Source organism: Cervus canadensis, chromosome 10 (genome assembly GCF_019320065.1).
Source record: "Cervus canadensis isolate Bull #8, Minnesota chromosome 10, ASM1932006v1, whole genome shotgun sequence".
Taxonomy (NCBI): domain Eukaryota; kingdom Metazoa; phylum Chordata; class Mammalia; order Artiodactyla; family Cervidae; genus Cervus; species Cervus canadensis.
Genome location: NC_057395.1, coordinates 31498111 through 31520357, shown reverse-complemented (window position 1 = coordinate 31520357; position 22247 = coordinate 31498111). Strand labels below are relative to the sequence as shown.

The window sequence follows — 22247 nt, the reverse complement described above, 5'->3', positions numbered from 1 at the left end:
CAAGCCTGGTCCCTGGTCCCAAGCTAAATCTTCTTCTTCAGAGAGCCAACGTATCCAACATCGTTCATCTGTAAGCTATCAAGCTCATGACGTGAAATCTATTCAATGGTCAGAACTTATCATTGGAGACAGATAAAAAGTCTTGTGCATGCATGCATGCTAAGTTGCTTTATTTGTGTCTGACTCTTTCCCAACCCCATGAACTGTAGCCCACCAGGCTCCTCTGTCCAGGGGATCCCAGGCAAGAATACTGGAGTGGATTGCCATGCCCCACTTCAGTGTATCCTCCCGACCCAGGAATTGAACCCAGGTGTCCTGCATTTCAGGTGGATTCTTTACCATCTGAGCCACTAGGGAAGCCCAGTGACAAAAATTTACAATAAAAGGCTATCTTTCATCTATTTAATTTCAAAGTCCTCAGGACTTACTGATCTGGGGGCACTTAAGTCTCCCAGGCTAATAGCCTTCCTTGTACTTGGGCTATTTCTGCAGTGATTAAAGGAAGCACTGGAACATATTTCCTGTGGTAGTGATTCAAGGGCGACCCAGAAGCTGACCCAGGACAAGGTTTCAAGTCCAAGGAAGTGACTCAGAGGGAGAGGACCAGCAGGGCAGTGCGAGAAGGGGTGAGGAAGAGAGATAACCAGTTGCCTATGTCATCCAGTGAGATACTGTGGCACGTGACTAGAGATTAACCTCAGGAGATTAACGTTCCTCTAGAGGAAGCAGGTGGCTGACACCTCTCTGCCCCAGGCACCATCATTTCTTGGCAATTCAGTGAAAAGCAAAGGAATCTAGAGGCAAGAGAAAGCTCCCAGGCCACAAAATACAGATCTGGCAGTTCAAAGTGATGGTCTAGTGAAGTGGTAAAGGGTGGGGGGCTGGGGGTGGGCCTAACCTCTACACAGCCACTTGAGTGGTTTCCTGGGGAGGCTTTCTCTTCCCCTGCACAACTGTTAACTTTACCACAGTTAAAACAGGAAGAACCAGACTGAGGCGGGCATCAGCGGCATGCTACTGCAGTTATATTTTAGAACAAAGGGAGATGATTACCAGAGACCAACTTTTGATGTCTCAAAACATTCCATCAGAGTCTGCACTTGGGACTATTTTGTAAAATGACACTTACATGATGTCAAATGAAACAACGGATTTTTAAAAAAGATCATGGCAAGTAATACTGAGAAGAGAGGCTAGTAAGCATAAATTTTCACTTTGTGGACTTCCTTGTCGTCGCACTCCCTCTGTTTGTTGTAGTAATAGAAAGTATTGTCCCTTCTCTGAAGCTTCTTCACATATCCTGTCTCTGGCCAACGATCTACCTGTACATCCAAAACCAAAACACAAATATTGTAATGGTCCTTTTATATAATTGTTCACTATCAAACATTAAAAATTGCAAGTCACATCAAACAACAAGGCACAAAATTAAAAAATACTTGAGCTCTTAGTGATGTCTTACACTTGTAGACACATAGACACACATACATAAAAAACACACGTACAACACACTTGTCTCACATTGTAACCTTATACTGAAGGACTATTAGTTCAATGCTTCTCCCTAGATCCCAATTTCTAGGTTTAAATTTCTACTCTGCAGCCAAGATAAAACTTTCAGAATAATCTAAACTTTATTCTTCTTATATTTACTAACTATTTTATGCATTATTACTTACTAACTTCTGAAAATAATACCTAAGGAGGGAATTAGGGCTAGGCCGAGGCAACAGGAAGAAGCTAGCCTGGATGTCTCTAAAGGTGAATGTGTATCTCATGTCCATATTTCAAGTGCACACCTTGAAACTCAATTTTTCATAGAAATTTGAGGTAATGAACAAAGTCTTCAGCAATCTCTTCTTAGCTTCTCCTCCTTAGTTTTTCTCATTTGCCATACTGGTTTGCTTACTTGATTGTTTGGCTTGATCCAGTTTGGACCTTTTTTTTTCCCCTTCCTCTGTGAAGTCAATGCATTTCTGCTCTGGTTAGATATGTTGCTTCCGGATGGTGTGACGTCTACTCCATCACTGTCAAAACCCAATTATTTGGATTTTGTGTTCATGGCATTCAAAACCAAATCCTGTTCTTCAACATCATCTCTACTGGCAGCTACTCATTCTCCAGACTTATAAATCACAACTTCCAAGCTGGAGTACAAAGGCTCCACAAATATAAATGAATGTACATCTTTTATTTTCTAACAACGTATTTTTGCTTTCTCCTGTTGTCTCATTTATTTAGGAGTTAGCAAGAATGGGTAGCAGCCTATCTGATGAACCCTGGCAGGCTCTCTGACAGGTACCTCACAGAGAAAAGCAATGTTTTCCATCACTTAGGTCTAGCCTGTTTGACTTCATGGTTTCCATTACCCTCAGCAGAGAAAGAAGATATTCTCGAGACACCATTACTGCTCTCTTCCTCTTGGGGCCAATAGCAGGCTCTCTCATTTACTAGGGTCCCCCAACCACCTCATTCAGTGAAGAAGCAGTAGACCGCCGCTGCTTTAGAATTACCCACAGCTCATCATGTGGAGTGAGGGAGGAGACAGGTGGGCCCAGGCTGAGCAGCTGCGGCCACCTCTCCTGCTGACACTTTGAGGTAAGAGACAGCAGGAGGAGAGCCCGGACTGGGGCGGAAGAGAAAGCGACCACATTTCTCTCATTCTTGTGGTCAAGGGGATTTCCCAGCTGGACACATGCACAGAGGAGGTCATCAGTCTCAGGAGACAAAAGAGGGGGGAGCCACCAGCTCACAGTATGTCCTGCCAACCTCCCAGATGCCTTTGCGCTGGAATCCATCTTGGGTGAGAGATACACACACATCCACCACGAAGGACCTTGAGTAAGGCCAAATGTGGGCACAAACAAGACGGGTAGTCAGGGATAACCCCGGCGACTGCCCCCTACATCAGCGATCTAAGCCACCCCTATTGGGTACAGCTCACTCTGAGCCCACCCAGGTGTTCCTGTACAGGTTCTTTGCTTCCAATAAACACTTTATGTGTTTCACAGTCTCTCTGCTGAATTTTTCTTCAAGGAAGACAAGGACCAAGGTCCTGCTTCCAGCTGCCTTGTCCCTGGAAATCGGGAGGGGCCTCCAAGTAGCTATATTGGTTTTGTCTCATCAACCTCTAGGCTTTTTTCCTTCTAAAACCCTTTGCTGTTTCATAATTTTTCCTTCTTGGCTTTCTACCCATCACTCCCATTCAACCTAGGAAAACTTCATTCCTTAGAGAATGGTGGTGGGGATGGGGTTGGGGGGTTGATATAGTCCTCAAGTCAGTTCTCCTTGGGCAGGAAATCAGTAAGTACTGATAGTGTCTATAACGACATGTACTTCAGGTAAGAACAAAGACCATCGCTCAAGCCCTTCAGACCACTGCCAATCAAAGCAAGTCTTTGGTTATCATCCTGTTCATCCTCTACAGCCCACTTCAAATGCCTCTTGGGGCACAAAGTCCTTTTGGAAGATTGTCCCTAAAGGAAGAAATTTTTATCTTCCTCTAATTTGGGGGGGGGGCATATATTTTCACTCACGTAAGTTTTCATTGTTCATCACTCTTAATCCTCCACTCCAAGATAAAAGAATAATAGGAGCTATAATTCACCAAACACCATTCACTCAATGAATTGCTACTGAGCACCACAAAATCAGGTATTTCCAACACTTGATTTCATTTAATTTCTGAGACATTTTTCCAAAACCTGGGCAGACTGATTTCACATCTGTACTCTTTCCACTGACTCACTAAATTTCCTGAGGTCAGGCACTTGATTTTATATTTATCTTTTTAAAGCTCCTGGCACAGAAACTGGTACAGAGCAAGTACCCAAAAAATATACACAGAAGTGAAATACCAAACATCTCTGTAATTGTTCAGTCATTCAATGGATAGTGGTGTTCTTCCCTTCATTATACACACATACACACACAAATCCCTCAGGTGCTTTTCGGGGACTTCCTCTTTAAAGATGTTCTTTGTGCTCCCTTAAATCTGATCTCATCTCTGAACTCAGTCCCAACAGTTTCTGGAATGGTGGTATAGGTGCGGGAGTGCCGGTATGTCCCTGGGTCTTATATACCTTTCAGGGGCATCCTAGTGTGAAGGCAAGGTATATGGAGCTTATTTCTGACCTGCAGTAAAATGTTAATGCTTGTGTTTTGCCTATTTAAAAGCCACAGATAATAAAGTAATGAAAACTCCCTTTTGGTAATGTGAACCAAAGTGTAAAATGCTACTAGAACTGAAAAAATGGATATAGGAAAGTCACAGTCATCAGTCAAATCCTCATTTGATCAGTATTTTTAATTTTATACCTCACCACTGCTTCTCTATTAAGTTAACGTCCATTAAACAAAAGAGTCTATTACACTTTAGCTCTGTGTCACCTTCATCCTTTTTTTCTGTCTAGTTTTTTAGGAAATGTTGAGTAGAGATCAACAAGTAGAATGAAGGAAGAAAAAGAATAAGGGGATCTGAGAAACCTGCCCATGAATGAGTGTCTGAAAAATAGTGAGTTAATAATAGTAAAACAATTTAAAAATAAACAAATAATAAACACTTTGTGGTAATATCAACTCTAAAACCTAATATACATTTATGAATACTATATCATATTCTATAATATTCCTCAAAACTCAGTCTCCCCATATTCAGTAGAATAAATGAATTTTTAAAAACACATTATAAACTGGGGCCATATCTAGATTTTGTCTAGTCTTTGAAAAGCAAAACCATGTCTCCACTCTCTCAAGAAAGCCTGGAGTATACAGCCAAAGTCAGGATATTTTGTTGCGTAAGGCAGAATTTGGTAAGTCAACAAAGAATCCACCTGCAATGCAGGAGAACCAGTTTGATCCCTGGGTTGGGAAGATCCACTGGAGGAGGGCATGGCAACCCACTCCAGTATTCTTGCCTGGAGAATCACCGTGGACAGAGAAGCCTGGCAGGCTACAGTCCATGGGGTTGCAAAGAGTTAGACATGACTGAGCAACTAAGCACATAATTTGCAGTTGAAATAAAGAAAAATACAGGAAGGAAACAAACTGAATATCTGATAAGAGAACTTATCTTATCAGAACTCTCACCCTTGTGAGAGAACGAGACTGGGGCTTTTATGGCCTGCCATAAAGGATTTGACTGGCACAGCACAGTTGCTGAGTAAAAGCTAGAAAATTCTTAATGTTTCTGTGCTGAGACCTCTTGCTGCAGTCTACCTGAAAATCATTCTTCTGAACCTTAGTCTCTTTATCAATAAAATCAGGGGGTTGGGATAGAATTCCCTTTCAGTATTCTCTAGAGCTTTGTTGGTGGTGGGTTTTCTGTTTGTTTTCATTTTTTAGTGCTTTCACCCTCTAACAAATTCATTTTGAGTTCAGATTTGTAGAGACATAAATCTTACCATAGAAACTTGCTTCACTTGTTTATATTCAATTTCATCTCGATATCCTGCTTGTTGAAATCTGTACAGATTTTCTATCTCTTCTGACCATTTTTTGGCACGACTTATTGATTTTGGTTTCACGTCGGAACTAGCCATGGCTACACAGGTCTTCTTACCAATTACTTCTGAAGGATGTTTAAAAAAAAGTTCGTTAGATAACACAGTAGTGACAGTTTTGGAAACCTCTTTAAGAATGAACCAAGCTAGATTTTTAAAAAATTAGAGTTAAGAATCCCATTAAATAGTTAGCTTTTTAAACATTCAATTCCCAAAGTAAGAAGGGTTCATATTCTATTTTGGAAATAAAGTCAATCCTGGAGTGGTGTCTTAAATGGTGCAGACTGATTCTGGCATTTCAAATAATAGTTTACACATTTCTGAAATCCCTTTATTATTTTGTTTTTAATTTTATTTATTTATGTTTTTGGCTGTGCTAGGTCTTCTTTGCTGCACAGGCTTTTCTCTAGTTGCAGTGCAGGCTTCTCATTGCGGTGGTGTCTTTTATTGTAGAGCATGGTCTCTAGGGTGCACAGGCTTCAGTAGTTGCAGCACATAGGTTTAGTAATTGTGGCTCCCGGGCAACTCAACAGACGTGGTGCACCAGCTTAGCTGCTCCGAGGCACATGGAATCTTCCCACATTAGGGATTGAACCTGTGTCTCCTGCACTGACAAGTGGATTCTTACCACTGAGCCACCAGGGAACCCACCCCACACTCTCTTATTCTTTTTTTTTTTTTTTTCTTGAGGGGGAAAATGAGCCGCAGGAGATTGTCAAAGTATCCTACCATCGTTTCATTTAATCATATTCAAAATTTTATCTCCCTCTTTTTCCTTTAAAAGGGAAAGTAAGATCAGTCTTCCTTTTCTTCTTATGGGGAAGCGATGGTTTCCTCCTTTTTCTTTTCTTAACTGTTCAGAAACATGCCACTCACTGCAGTTCAGTAACTCAGGTCACTGTCCTCCGATGTGAGAAAATGGACTATCTATGCTGTCGGTGAAACTGTCTCTCTGTCGTGGTACTGAGATCACTGATTTTAAAACAACTTAGGAGCAAGACAGCTAAGATGGCGGAGGAATAGGATGGGGAGACCACTTTCTCCCCCCACAAATTCATTGAAAGAACATTTGAACGCTGAGCAAATTCTACAAAACAACTTCTGAATGCTGGCAGAGGACATCAGGCACCCAGAAAGGCAGCCCATTGTCTTCAAAAGGAGGTAGGAAAAAATATAAAAGATAAAGAGAGAGACAAAAGAGGTAGGGATGGAGATCCATTTGGGGAAGGGAGTCTTAAAAAAGAGAGGTTTCCAAACACCAGGAAATACTCTCACTGGGGAGTCTGTGGCGAGCCTTGGAACCTCAGAGGGCAACATACCGGGGAGGAAAAATAAATAAATAAGTAAAACCCACAGATTATGTGCCTAATGGCAACTCCCAGCAGAAAAGCAGCACAGACGCTCGCATCTGCCACTAGGCAAGCAGGGATTGGACAGGGAGGCGGAGGCTGCATTGCTTAGGGTAAGGACTGGGCCTGAATGCCCGGAGGGCAATCTGAGAGAACTAACTAGAGATAGCAACCCAGACTGTGGGATAGCTATACCACGAAAAACCCTAAGCTAAGACACCGCCAGGCCCACTCACAGAACAAAGGACTGAACAGAGCTAACTGGCTGCGGACCGGCCCATCCCCCACCGGAGACAGGCAGGCAAGGGCAGCCAGAGCCGGAAGGGGGCATTCGGCCCCAGAGAGGCATCCTCTACCAAACTGCAAGCGGGCCTCGTTGCTAGCCAAGACTTCTTGGGATTCTGGACAGTCGACATCCGCCAGGAGGGTCGCAGCCAGAGATCAGCTCCCCAGAAGAGACACACAGCACACCTGAGAAGGCGCGCCCATTGTACACCCAGAGAAGCCAGCTGCTGGGACGGGGGGAGGCGATAAGTCGCAGTCTTCAACTGGGGGCAACTGCGCTCACAAAGCACCTGGTCACCTGAGCTGCTCCGACCTGGGAAGGGCACAAAACGCAGGCCCAACCAAGTCCGCGCCTTTGTGGAGTACCCGAGAACCTGAACCTGAGCGGCTTAGACATGGGAAGTGCATGCAACCCAGGGCCCACCTCAGACAGTTCCCGGCAGAGCAACCTAGAGCCTGAGCAGTGTAGACGGGGAAAGCACACACGCCGTGAGCGGGGGCAAACCCAGTGAGACCCAGACCTGCGAGCACATGCCAGCGATATCTATTTGCAATGTTCCTCCCTCCCCACAGCACAGCTGAATGAGTGAGCCTATAAAAGTGACCACCACCGCCCCCTTGTGTCAGGGGGGAAATTAGACACTGAAGAGACCAGCAAACAGAGCAGCTAAAATAAACAGAGGGAACCGCTTTGGAAGTGACAGGTGCAACAGATTAAAGCCCTGCAGTTAGCACCAACTACATAGGAAGGGGCCTATAGATCTTGAGAAGTATAAGCCGGATCAAGAAACTACCTGAAAATGAACTGACCCCACACTGTCCACAACAACACCAGAGAAAGTCCTAGATATATTTTTGCTATTATCATTTTTTAATTAAAAAAATTAAAAAAATTTAAGTCCTCTATTACTCCTTTAATTTTCATTTTTATAACCTACTATTACTTTGCAAAAAAAAAAAGACCCTATTTTTAAAGCAAACTTCATATATATATATTTTATAATTTTTGTGACTTTGTTTTTTTCTTTAATATTGTATTTCTGAGAATCTAACTTCTACTCTAGATTTTTAATCTTTGCTTTTTGGTATTTGTTATCAATTTTGTACCTTTAAGAACCCAATCTTCAGTACCCATTTTTACTTGAGAGCGAGATTACTGGCTGGATTCTCTCTCCCACTTTGGACTCTTCTTTTTCTCCATGAGGCCACCTCTATCTCCTCCCTCCCCCTTCTCTTCTCTGCCCAACTCTGTGAATCTCTTTGTGTGTTCTGGGCTGTGGAGAACACTTAGGGAACTGATTACTGGCTAGATCTGTCTCTCTCCTTTTGATTCACACTTTTATCCTCCTGGCCACCTCTGTCGCCTTCCTCCCTCTTCTCTTCTCTGTGCAACTCCGTGAACATCTCTGAGGGATCCAGACTGTGGAGAGCACATAGGGAAGTGGTTACTGGCTAGCCTGTTCTCTCCCCTTTTGATTCCCCCTCTTCTCCTCCTGGTCACCTCTATCTCCCTCCTCCCTCTTCTCTTCCCCATGTAACTCTGGGTACATTTCTGGGTGTCCCCCACTGTGGAGAAACTTTTCATCATTAACCTAGATGTTTTATCATCGGTGCTGTATAGATGGAGAAGTCTTGAGGCTACTGTAAGAATAAGACTGAAAACCAGAGGCAGGAGGCTTAAGTCCAGATCCTGAGAACACCAGAGAACTCCTGACTCCAAGAAACATTAATTGATAGGAGCTCATCAAAAGCCTCCATACCTACACTGAAACCAAGCACCACCCAAGGGCCAACAAGTTCCAGAGCAAGGCATACCATGCAAATTCTCCAACAACACAGGAACATAGCCCTGAACTTCAATATACAGGCTGCCCAAAGGCACACCAAACCCACTGACATCTCAAAACTCATTACTGGACACTTCACTGCACTCCAGAGGGAAGAAATCCAGTTCCACCCACCAGAACACTGACACAAGCTTACCTAACCAGGAAACCTTGACAAGCCACCCATCCAACCCCACCCACAGCGAGGAACCTCCACAATAAAGAGGAACCACAGACTACCAGAATACAGAAAAGCCACCCCAAACACAGCAATATAAACAAGGTGAAAAGGCAGAGAAATACCCAGCAGGTAAAGGAACAGGATAAATGCCCACCAAACCAAACCAAAGAGGAAGAGATAGGGAATCTACCTGATAAAGAATTCCAAATAATGATAGTGAAAATGATCCAAAATCTTGAAAATAAAATGGAGTTACAGATAAATAGCCTGGAGACAAGGATCGAGAAGATGTAAGAAATGTTTAACAAGGACCTAGAAGAAATAAAAAAGAGTCAATATATAATGAATAATGCAATAAATGAGATAAAAATCACTCTGGAGGGAACCAACAGTAGAATAATGGAGGCAGAAGATAGGATAAGTGAGGTAGAAGATAGAATGGTAGAAATAAATGAAACAGAGAGGAAAAAAGAAAAAAGAATTAAAAGAAATGAGGACAACCTCAGAGACCACTGGGACAATATTAAACGCCCCAACATTCTAGTCATAAGAGTCCCAGAAGAAGAAGACAAAAAGAAAGATCATGAGAAAATACTTGAGGAGATAATAGTTGAAAACTTCCCTAAAATGGGGAAGGAAATAATCACCCAAGTCCAAGAAACCCAGAGAGTCCCAAACAGGATAAACCCAAGGCAAAACATCCCAAGACACATATTAATCAAATTAACAAAGATCAAACACAAAGAACAAATATTAAAAGCAGCAAGGGAAAAACAACAAACACACAAGGGGATTCCCATAAAGATAACAGCTGATCTTTCAATAGAAACTCTCCAGGCCAGAAGGGAATGGCAGGACATAAAGTGATGAAAGAAAAAAACCTATAGCCCAGATTACTGTACCCAGCAAAGATCTCATTCAAATATGAAGGAGAAATCAAAAGCTTTACAGACAAGCTAAAGCTGAGAGAATTCAGCACCACCAAACCAGCTCTCCAACAAATGCTAAAGGATCTTCTCTAGACCGGAAACACAGAAAGGGTGTATAAATTCGAATCCAAAACAATAAGTAAATGACAACGGGATCATACTTATCAATAATTACCTTAAATGTAAATGGGTTGAATGCTCCAACCAAAAGACAAAGACTGGCTGAATGGATACAAAAACAAGACCCCTATATATGTTGTCTACAAGAGACCCACCTTGAAACAAGGGACACATATAGACTGAAAGTGAAAGGCTGGAAAAAGATATTCCATGCAAATAGAGACCAAAATAAAGCAGGAGTAGCAATACTCATACCAGATAAAATAAAATTTAAAACAAAGGCTGTGAAAGAGACAAAGAAGGACACTACATAATGATCAAAGGATCAATCCAAGAAGACATAACAATTGTAATACATATGCACCCAACATAGGAGCACTGCAATATGTAAGACAAATGCGAACGAGTATAAAAGGGGAAATTAACAATAACACAATAATAGTGGGAGACTTTAATACCCCACTTACAACTATGGATGGATCAACTAAACAGAAAATTAACAAGGAAACACAAACTTTAAATGATACAGTAGACCAGTTAGACCTAATTGATATCTATCGGACATTTCATCCCAAAATAATGAATTTCACCTTTTTCTCAAGTGCACAAGGAACCTTCTCCAGGATGGATCACATCCTGGGCCATAAATCTAGCCTTGGTAAATTTTAAAAAATTGAAATTATACCAAGCATCTTTTCTGACCACAATGCAGTAACATTAGATGTCAATTACAGGAGAAAAACTATTAAAAATTCCAACATATGGAGGCTGAACAACACGCTGCTGAATAACCAACAAATCACAGAAGAAATAAAAAAAAAATCAAAATATGCATAGAAACGAATGAAAATGAAAACACAACAACCCAAAACCTATGGGACACTGTAAAAGCAGTGCTAAGGGGAAGGTTCATAACAATGCAGGCTTACCTCAAGAAACAAGAAAAAAGTCAAATAAATAACCTAACTCTACACCTAAAGCAACTAGAAAACAAAGAAATGAAGAACCCCAGGGTTAGTAGAAGGAAAGATATCTTAAAAATTAGGGCAGAAATAAATGCAAAATAAACAAAAGAGACCATAGCAAATATCAACAAAGCCAAAAGCTGATTCTTTGAGAAGATAAATAAAATTGACAAACCATTAGCCAGACTCATCAAGAAACAAAGGGAGAAAAATCAAATCAACAAAATTACAAATGAAAATGGAGAGATCACAACAGACAACATGATATACAAAGGTTCATAAGAGACTACTATCAGCAACTATATGCCAATAAAATGGAAAAGTTGGAAGAAATGGACAAATTATTAGAAAAGTATAACTTTCCAAAACTGAACCAGGAAGAAATAGAAGATCTTAACAGACCCATCACAGGCAAGGAAATCGAAACTGTAATCAAAAATCTTCCAGCAAACAAAAGCCCAGGACCAGATGGCTTCACAGCTGAATTCTACCAAAAATTTAGAGAAGAGCTAACACCTACCTTACTCAAACTCTTCCAGAAAATTGCAGAAGAAGGTAAACTTCCAAACTCATTCTATGAGGCCACCATCACCCTAATTCCAAAACCTGACAAAGATGCCACAAAAAAAGAAAACTACAGGCCAATATCACTGATGAACATAGATGCAAAAATCCTTAACAAAATTCTAGCAAACAGAATCCAACAACATATTAAAAAAATCATACACCACGACCAAGTGGGCTTTATCCCAGGAATGCAAGGATTCTTCAATATCCGCAAATCAATCAATATAATACACCACATTAACAAATTGAAAAATAAAAATCATATGATTATCTCAATAGATGCAGAGAAAGCCTTTGATGAAATTCAACATCCATTTATGATAAAAACCCTCCAGAAAGCAGGAATAGAAGGACCATACCTCAACATAATAAAAGCTATATATGACAAACCCACAGCAAACATTATCCTCAATGGTGAAAAATTGAAAGCATTTCCCCTAAAGTCAGGAACAAGACAAGGGTGCCCACTCTCACCACTACTATTCAACATAGTTTTGGAAGTTTTGGCCACAGCAATCAGAGCAGAAAAAGAAGTAAAAGGAATCCAGATTGGAAAAGAAGAAGTAAAGCTCTCACTGCAGATGACATGATCCTCTACATAGAAAACTCTAAAGACTCCACCAGAAAATTACTAGAGCTAATCAATGAATATAGTAAAGTTGCAGGATATAAAATCAACACAGAGAAATCTCTTGCATTCCTATACACTAACAATGAGAAAACAGAAAGAGAAGTTAAAGAAACAATTCCATTCACCATTGCAATGAAAAGATTAAAATACTTAGGAATATATCTACCTAAAGAAACAAAAGACCTATATATAGAAAACTATAAAACACTGGTGAAAGAAATCAAAGAGGACACAAATAGATGGAGAAATATACCGAGTTCATGGATTGGAAGAATCAATACAGTGAAAATGAGTATACTACCCAAGGCAATCTATAGATTCAATGCAATCCTTATCAAGCTACCAATGGTATTTTTCACAGAACTAGAACAAATAATTTCACAATTTGTATGCAAATACAAAAAACCTCCAATAGCCAAAGAAATCTTGAGAAAGAAGAATGGAACTGGAGGAATCAACCTGCCTGACTTCAGACTATACTACAAAGCCACAGTCATCAAGACAGTATGGTACTGGCACAAAGACAGAAATATAGATCAATGGAACAGAATAGAAAGCCCAGAGATAAATCCACAAACCTATGGACACCTTATCATTGACAAAGGGGGCAAGAATACACAATGGAGAAAAGACAATCTCTTTAACAAGTGGTGCTGGGAAAACTGGTCAACCACTTGTAAAAGAATGAAACTAAAACACTTTCTAACACCATACACAAAAATAAACTCAAAATGGATTAAAGATCTAAATGTAAGACCAGAAACTATAAAACTCCTAGAGGAGAACATAGGCAAAACACTCTCTGACATAAATCACAGCAAGATCCTCTATGACCCACCTCCCAGAATATTGGAAATAAAAGCAAAACTAAACAAATGGGACCTAATGAAACTTAAAAGCTTTTGCACAACAAAGGAAACTATATGCAAGGTGAAAAGACAGCCTTCAGAATGGGAAAAAATAATAGCAAATGAAGAAACAGACAAAAGATTAATCTCAAAAATATACAAGCAACTCCTGCAGCTCAATTCCAGAAAAATAAATGACCCAATCAAAAAATGGGCCAAAGAACTAAACAGACATTTCTCCAAAGAAGACATACAGATGGCTAACACACACATGAAAAGATGCTCATCACTCATTATCAGAGAAATGCAAAATCAAAACCACAATGAGGTACCATTACACACCAGTCAGGATGGCTGCTATCCAAAAGTCTACAAGCAATAAATGCTGGAGACGGTGTGGAGAAAAGGTAACCCTCTTACACTGTTGGTGAGAATGCAAACTAGTACAGCCACTATGGAGAACAGTGTGGAGATTCCTTGAAAACCTGGAAATAGAACTGCCATACAAGCCAGCAATCCCACTGCTGGGCATACACACTGAGGAAACCAGATCTGAAAGAGACATGTGTACCCCAATGTTCATCGCAGCACTGTTAATAATAGCCAGGACATGGATGCAACCTAGATGTCCATCAGCAGACGAATGGATAAGAAAGCTGTGGTACATATACACAATGGAATATTACTCAGCCATTAAAAAGAATACATTTGAATCAGTTCTAATGAGGTGGATGAAACTGGAGCCTATAATACAGAGTGAAGTAAGCCAGAAAGAAAAACACCAATACAGTATACTAGCGCATATATATGGAATTTAGAAAGATGGTAATGATAAACCTGTATGCGAGACAGCAAGAGAGACACAGATGTATTGAACAGTCTTTTGGACTCTGTGGGAGAGGGCGAGGGCAGGATGATATGGGAGAACGGCACTGAAACATGTATGTTATCATATGTCAAACGAATCACCAGTCCAGGTTCTATGCATGAGAGAAGTGCTCGGGGCTGGTGCACTGGGATGACCCAGAGGGATGGGATGGGGAGAGAGTGGGAGGGGGGCTCAGGATGGGGAACACATGTACACTCGTGGTGGATTCATGTCAATGTATGGCAAAACCAATACAATATTGTAAAGTAATTAGCCTCCAATTAAAATAAATATATATTTTAAAATTTTTTTAAATAAAACAACTTAGTTTCTGAAATTAAATTTTCAACTCTAGTTTAAGTAATTTTCTAGTTACCAAACTTGTATAGCCAATTTTTCAAAGACATAATCTTGCACTTGTTTTCTCAGCTACTTCTTATTACCCAAAAATATCATTCATTTAATATTTATTATATATAAGATGAGAGTGAAAAAGCTGGGTTAAAATTCAACATTCAAAAAACCAAGATCATGGCATCCAGTCCCATCACTTCATGGCAAATAGATGGTGAAAAATGAAAACAGTGTCAGATTTTATTTTAGTGGGCTCCAAAATCACTGCAGCCTGAAATTAAAAGTTGCTTGCTTCTTGGAAGAAAAGCTATGACAAACCTAGACAGCATATTAAAAAGCAGAGGCACCACAAAGGTCCATGTAGTCAAAAGTATGTATGGTTTTTCCAGTAGTCATGTGCGCATGTTAGAGTTGGACCATAAATAAGTTTGAATGCCCAAGAATTAATGCTTTTGAACTGTGGTGCTGGAGAAGACTCTTGAGAGCCCCTTGGACAGCAAGGAGATCAAACCAGTCCATCAATCCTAAAGGAAATCAACCCTGAGTACTCATTGGAAGGACTGAAGCTGAAGTTCCAATACTTTGACTGCCTGATGTGAAGAGCCAACTCATTGGAAAAGACCCTGATGCTGGGAAAGATGGAGGGCAGGTGGAGAAGGGGGCAACAAAGGATGAATCATCACTGATTCAATGGACATGAGTTTGAGCAAACTCCGGGAGAAAGAGAAGGACAGAGAAGCCTGGTGTGCTGCAGTCCACAAGGCATAAAGAGTCAGACATGACTTAGTGACTGAACAATGAACAATAATATTTTATAGTACATATTATATATGTATATTACATTTTAATATTATACTATGTATCAGTATATATTATAATCATTTATGAAAATAGTGAATTTTCACCATGATTCTTTGAATTCATTTTTCTACTTCAGTATGGTTCTATTAGCTGAAATACAGTAAAATCAGACCTAATAAAGTAGATCCTGTAAGTGAATTTGTATTTCAGTTATAACAATGAATGTTTATGACGTTAAAGCCAAGAGGAGTCTTTACCACTGTGCCACCTGGGAAACCTTCTTACAGCTTTCTATTTACTAAAAGCAGAATGAAACTAAAAATAGGAAAAGATCAACTTAAAATTCCTTAAAGATTTCAGTGATTCTCAGAAATTCAGTGACTGCACTAATTCTGCTGGTAACCTTTAGCACTTTGTAAGTTTTAATGATAGCTGTAGCAAAAAATAACTGGTATGAAATACTTTTTACCTCTCTAATACTAAGTTGTATCTGGAGACACAGGAAATGGCAATGCCTCCCTACTATGCAAAGATCAGATTTTATTAAACAGTATTAGGACTTACATGGGTATTGAAAAATCCAACTGATATTAATTCCCTGACAATCTGAGGCTCAGATCTTACAGAAGAAGGATTTGATGTACTCTCAAACTCCTTTCTGTGCAAACATCTGTCACCTTCTTCTCGCTTTGAAAAGTGCTTTTACTTTTCAAACTCCAAGAGCCACCAGTAAGGCCAATCTCCCATTTCTTTGCCCATTTTATTTTTTCCTGTTCCTAGACAAGGCAGGATATGGCAGAAGGGCCCTTTAACTAGCAAGTCACTTGATAACCTCTAAATTTCTCACAGTTCCCAAAGTTGTTGGTGTTCAGTTGAACAACAAAACTGGTTCCCAGAGTCCAAGCCTTGGTGGTCCATCGTCCAGGTGTGCTGTGTACCTCTGCAGCATAAAGCCCCTCCTTTTGGGGACCCTGCAAGGTGACTAATGACTTCTCTGGTCCCTCAAACTTTTTTTTTCCCCTGCCAGAAACCAGCAATCACGTCTGTAAGGTAAAATCTGCCTAGAGAAGGCTGGGATGGAGAAAGTATCCTCAACTCTGGGGATCAAATGGTGGCCCTGCAGAAGGAACTCAGAAAGGAGCCCCAGAATCGCGACCCCCTAAAGACAAAGAGGGGCACAGAGCCGCCTGGAAACCACCGAGAGTTGAAATTAAAGACCCTTCCATAAAAAGAAGAAATGAGAAAATAGAGGAGGTAGGCGGACAAATCTCAGGTACCCTGAAGAAGAAGGGGTGGACCCTGGATGGCTTCGGAGCAGGGCCTGGAGGGCTTCGGAGAGGGCGCACCCATCCCTCCGCAATGGGGCCTCTCACCCTTGGGTCCTGCTCGCAGGGGTAACCCTCGCTCGGCCATTCTTGAGAGGCCGGGGCGCCCCGCCCAGGAGCTTGCAAGCGAGCCCAGCGGTGCTCGTGCTCTCCACTCGGGATCCGTGGCCTGGGCTGGGCCAGCCAGAGGCCAACTGTCACGGCCTTGGCAACGCTTCCTTTACCTGGCAACGCCCAGCGCAGCTTACTTAGGCCCCTTTGTACTCACTCAGGCCCCGCCCCCTGCGAATGGGCCTTTGTGCGCAAGCGCGTGGGCGGGGTCCAGTTTGGAGCTTGAAAGCGGGTCTCCCGATGGAGCCTTGCCATCGTCTCAACCCCCTTAGAGGTGGAGAGAGGACTGTGTCACTTGCCACTGCATCAGTCACAGACAGCATTCCCTAAAAAAGCCGATCAGGGAATAGAGACCATCGGGCTTCTGATCCCTAATACTAAATACTAAATATCTCCTACCTGTCTTAAATTAACTCTTAATTTAACCAATCCATAGGTCTGAGAATGCTGCTGCTGCCGCCAAGTCGCTTCAGTCGTGTCCGACTCTGTGCGACCCCGTAGACGGCAGCCCACCAGGCTCCGCTGTCCCTGGGATTCTCCAGGCAAGAACACTGGAGTGGGCTGCCATTTCCTTCTCCAATGCATGAAAGTGAAAAGAGAAAGTGAAGTCGCTCAGTTGTGTCCGACTCAGCGACCCCCTGGACTGCAGCCTACCAGGCTCCTCTGTCCATGGGATGTTCCAGGCAAGAATACTGGAGTGGGATGCCATTGCCTTCTCCCAGGTCTGAGAAGGCTGCTGCTGCTGCTAAGTCGCTTCAGTCGTGTCCGACTCTGTGCGACCCCTTAGACGGCAGCCCACCAGGCTCCGCCATCTCTGGGATTCTCCAGACAAGAATACTGGAGTGGGCTGCCATTTCCTTCTCCAATGCATGAAAGTGAAAAGTGAAAGTGAAGTCGCTCAGTTGTGTCCGACTCTTCGGGACCCCATGGACTGCAGCCCACCAGGCTCCTCTGCCCATGGGATTTTCCAGGCAAGAGTACTGGAGTGGGTTGCCATTGCCTCCTCCGAGGTCTGAGAATAGTGCCTGACAACTTAGTAAACTTATGATAAATGACATCTATAGCTTTAATTATTTTTTTCCAACATTACCTTCATTACTATATTTAAATATACTGCCTCTTTACTTACAACTCTCAAATTTATTTCCTTAACCCAGATCTCTAAACTCTAGACTTATGTAACCAAGGTGTATTCAGCATCCATGTGTGTGAAAGTTGCTCCGTCTTGTCCAACTCTTTGCGACCCCATGGCCTATACAGTTCATGAAATTCTCTAGGCTAAAATACTGGAGTGGGTAGCCTTTCCCTTCTCAAGGAGATCTTCCCAACCCAGGGATCAAACCCAGGTCTCCTGCATTGCACGCAGATTCTTTACCAGCTGCTACAAGGAAAGCAATATTCAACATCCATATGGTTGTCCAAAACAACTACCCTCCAAACACTCATGCTTAATCCTTCCCCTTCCATGGTCTCCCACTTTCAGTAAGTGGTCACTAGAGTCTATTTTCTCTTGCTATTTGTCAGCAACATATCCATCCATCTGCAAAATCTGTTGGCTTTACTGCATCCATCCAGCCCAAGCCACATCACTTTTCACCTTCTGGTTATTGCAGTAGTTCCCAACAGGCTTCTCTTGTCCCCTGCAGTCTATTCTCAGCAAAACAATAGACTTGATATTATTAAATCCTAAATAAAATTATGTCATTTCTCTTTTCCTAATCCTGCAATGGTTTCCCATTTTACAGAGTAAAAACAACCAAAGCCTGACAAGATTTGTACTCAATCACTCCTCCCTTGTTCTGTAGCCCTGGATCACACTGCTCAGCAACAGTGACCTGGCTGTTCATCTCCTAGCTCCCACAGTAAGGATTTAGTTGTAGCCGCCTCCTTCCATTTATCCCCTTGACTCACTTCCTTGTCTTCAATTCTTTGTTAATATCTCAACTCACCCATCTTCATCCACCTAGCTCGCTCCTCCCATCGTGTTCTCTAGTCCTCTTACTATGTTCTAGTGTTTCTTTTTTCCACAAGTCTGATCAGCTCCTAACATACTATTTTCATATTGCTTTTTTCCTTTTCTTAGTGTAATATTTTTTTATATTGGTTGTTTCTTTTTTAAAAAATTTTTATTGAAGTATAGTTGCTATACAATATTGTGTTTATTTTTACTGCACAGCAAAGTGAATCAGCTATGAAAGTGAAAGTGTTAGTCTCTCAGTCATGTCTGACCCTTTGTGCCCCATGGAATGTAACCCACCAGGCTCCTCTGTCCATGGAATTCTCCAGGCAAGACTACTGAAATGGGTTGATATTCCCTTCTCCAGGGGATCTTCCCAACCCAGAGTTGAACCGAGGTTTCCTGCCTTGCAGGCAGATTCTTGACCGTCTGATCCACCAGAGAACATATACATATATCCCCTCTTTTTTGGATTTCCTTCCCATTTAGGTCACCATGGAGCATAGTAGAATTCCCTGTGCTATACAGTAGGTTCTTGTTAGTTATCTGTTTTTCACATTGTATCAATAGTGTATATATGTCAATCCCAGTCTCCCGATTCATTCCACCCCCACTGCCTGTTTATATTTTAGTATTTATCTTTCACTAGAATGTAGTTTCCATCAAAAGAGATATTGTTAATTAAACTCCAAGAACAGTGTCTAGCACTAAGTAGGTACTAAAACAGCATATTCTGAATAAATATATTTCACCACCACTGCTACTGTGATGCTGTGGAAGCAGTACAGCATGGTGGCTAGGGGATACATTCATCTGTTGATTCCATGTCTTGGCAATTGTAAATAATGCTGCTGGATGCTTATTCCTTTGAAGAAAAGCTATGACCAACCTAGACAGCATATTAAAAAGGAGAGACATTACTTTGCCAACAAAGGTCCATCTAGTCAAAGCTATTGTTTTCCCAGTAGTCATATATGGATGTGAGAGTTGGGCCATAAAGAAGACTGAACACTGAAGAACTGATGCTTTTGAACTGTAATGCTGGAGAAGACTCCTGAGAGTTCCTTGGACTGCAAGGAGATCAAACCAGTCAATCCTAAAGAAAATCAACCCTGAATATTCATTGAAAGGACTGATGCTGAAACTCCAATACTTTGGCCAATGTAAAGAGCTGACTCATTGGAAAAGACCCTGATGTTGGGAAAGATTGAAGGCTGGAGAAGGGGAAGACAGAGGATGAGTTGGTCGGATGGATCACCAACTCGATGGACATGAGTTTCAGTAAGCTTTGGGAGATGGTGAAGGACAGTGTGCTGCAGTCCATGGGGTCACAGAGAGTTGGACACAAATGAGCGGCTGAACAACAACAATGATCACTGGTTAATTCTTTTTGAATTAATGGGTTTCTTTTTTGATACATACCCACGAGTAGAACTGATGGGTCATATGGTATTTTGAATATATATCCTATTTTTAGTTTTTTGAGAAACTTCCATAGTGTTTTCCACAGTGGCTGCACCAACTTGTATTTCCATCAATAGTGTACAAGGGGTCTCTTTTCTCTACATCTTCACCAGTATTTGTTATTTGTTTTCTTTTTGATGATAGTCACCCTGACAGGTGTAAGGTACTATCTCATTGTAGTATTAATTTGCATTTCTCTGTTGATTAGTGATCCTGAGTATCTTTTCAAGTCCCTGTTGGTCATCTGTATGTCTTCTTTGGAAGAATGTCTATTCAGGTCTTCTACCCATTTTTAAATTGGGTTGTTTAGGGGAGGTTGCTGTTAATTGTATGAACTGTTTATGTATTTTGGATATTAACCCCTTATGTTGTTGTTTAGTCTCTAAGTCATGTTTGACTCTTTTGAGATACCATGGGCTGTATAAGTCATATTACTTGCAAATATTTTTCTCTCATTTTGTAGGTTATCTTTTGGTCTTGTCACTGGCTATCTTTGCTGTGCAATAGTTTTAAAGTTTAATTAGGTCCATATGTTTATTTTGCTTTTATTTCCTTTGCTTTAGGAGCAGGCCTCCAAAAAAAAAATATTGCTACAATTTATGTCACAGTATTACACCTGTGGTTTCTTCTAAGAGTTTTATGGTTTCTTTTCTTACATTCAGTCCTTTAATCTATATTGAGTTATCTTTGCATATGATGTTGTAAAAGAATGAAATTAGAATCTTTTCTATGTAGCTGTCTGGTTTTCCCAACACCGCTGTTGAAGAGACTGTCTTTTCTCCATTAGATATACTTGCCTCCCTTGTTGTAGATCAATTGACCATGAGTGCATGGGTTTATTTCTGGGATTTCTATCCTGTTCCACTGATCTATGAGTCTGTTCTTGTGCCAGTACCATATTGTTTTGATGATTGTAGCTTTGTAGTCAAGTCTGAAGTCAGGGAGTGTTATTCCTCCAACTCTGTTCTTCTTTCTCAATATTGTTGGCTATCAGAATGTTTTGTGTTTCCACATAAATTTTAAAATTATTTGTTATAGTTCTGTGAAAAATGCTCTTGGATTTTGATAGGGATTGTGTTGAATCTTACATTGGAAATGTGGAATCTTAACCACTGGACCCCCAGGGAACCCTCATAGCTAGGTAGTGTCTTCTTAATCAGTCGGCTCCTATAGAGAAGGAATATCCCTACCAATCTTGTTTACTTTGTTTACATTCTCCTATGTGAGTGAGTGAAAGCCACTCAGTTGTGTCCAACTCTTTGCGACCCCATGGACTATACAGTCCATGGAATTCTCCAGGCCAGGATACTGGAGTGAGTAGCTGTTCCCTTCTCCAGGGGATCTCCCCAATGCAGGGATCGAACTCAGGTCTCCCACATTGCAGGTGGATTCTTTACCAGCTGAGCCACCAGGGAAGCCCTATATACTCTCTAATTTTTTTTTTCAAATCTATTGAGCTATAATTGAAATGCAATAAAAGCACATATTTAGCAGCATGTAATTCAATAAGTTTTGGCATATGTATATACCTGTGAAATCATGACCACATCAAGTTAATGAACTTGTTTCCTTATGTACAAAGTTGACTGTTGATTGCTTTCTGTCACTTTAGATCAGTTTACATTTTTCTTTAATTTTATATAAATGGCATAATATAGTATGTACTCTTCTTTTGTCTGGCTTCTTTTGCTCAGCATAATTATTTTGAGACTCATCTCTGTTGTTTTGTTGTATTAATTGCTCATTCCTTTTTCCTCCCAATTGTATTGTGACATAATTTATATATAACATTGCATAAGTTTAAGGTGAACAACATAATATCTTGAAACATGTATATGCTGCACCAACATGATCACTACAATAAATCTAGCTAACATCCATCACTTCATATAGTTAGTTTTTTTTTCCTGTGATGAAAACTTTTAATATCCACTTCTTCAGTAACTCTCAAGTATACACTGGGCTTCCCAGGTATCTCAGATGGTAAATAATCTGTTTGCAATGTGGTAGACCTGGGTTTGATCCCTGGGTTGTGAAGATCCCCTGGAAGTGGGCATGGCAACCCACTCCAGTATTCTTGCCTGGAGAATCCCCATGGACAGACGAGCCTGGCCGGCGCTACATTCCCTGGGGTCACAAAGAGTTGGACACGACTGAGCGACTGA

General features: G+C 41.1%; 1 protein-coding gene across 3 annotated transcripts; it reads right to left on the bottom strand.

The window, feature by feature from the left end:
• Positions 1 to 1003: 1003 nt before the first annotated feature.
• MEIG1 (meiosis/spermiogenesis associated 1) lies at positions 1004 to 16794 on the bottom strand. 3 transcript variants are annotated; one of them, XM_043480412.1, is made up of 3 exons: positions 16503 to 16794; positions 5403 to 5569; positions 1004 to 1322 (listed from the first exon to the last, which is right to left on the bottom strand). In XM_043480412.1, the coding sequence occupies exons 1-3, from the start codon at positions 16636 to 16638 to the stop codon at positions 1194 to 1196; spliced, it is 432 nt and encodes a 143-aa protein (XP_043336347.1). In that variant the 5' UTR covers positions 16639 to 16794; the 3' UTR covers positions 1004 to 1193. The 3 variants fall into 3 exon arrangements, 2 of the variants coding, with proteins under 2 accessions (XP_043336347.1, XP_043336348.1); XM_043480413.1 differs by having other exon boundaries at positions 16599 to 16793; XR_006271755.1 differs by lacking the exons at positions 5403 to 5569; positions 16503 to 16794 and adding an exon at positions 1910 to 2041 and having other exon boundaries at positions 1187 to 1322.
• Between the last annotated feature and the right edge of the window lie 5453 nt (positions 16795 to 22247).

Bases quoted from the DNA above. Each gene is read 5' to 3' on its own strand.
- MEIG1 (XM_043480412.1), bottom strand. From the start codon at position 16,638: ATGGCCGAGCGAGGGTTACCCCTGCGAGCAGGACCCAAGGGTGAGAGG. The intron at 5,570-16,502 runs GTACCTGAGATT...AACATCCTTCAG, and splicing joins TCCACCCCTTCTTCTTCAGG to AAGTAATTGGTAAGAAGACC. The intron at 1,323-5,402 runs GTAAGATTTATG...TTGGATGTACAG, and splicing joins AAGTGAAGCAAGTTTCTATG to GTAGATCGTTGGCCAGAGAC.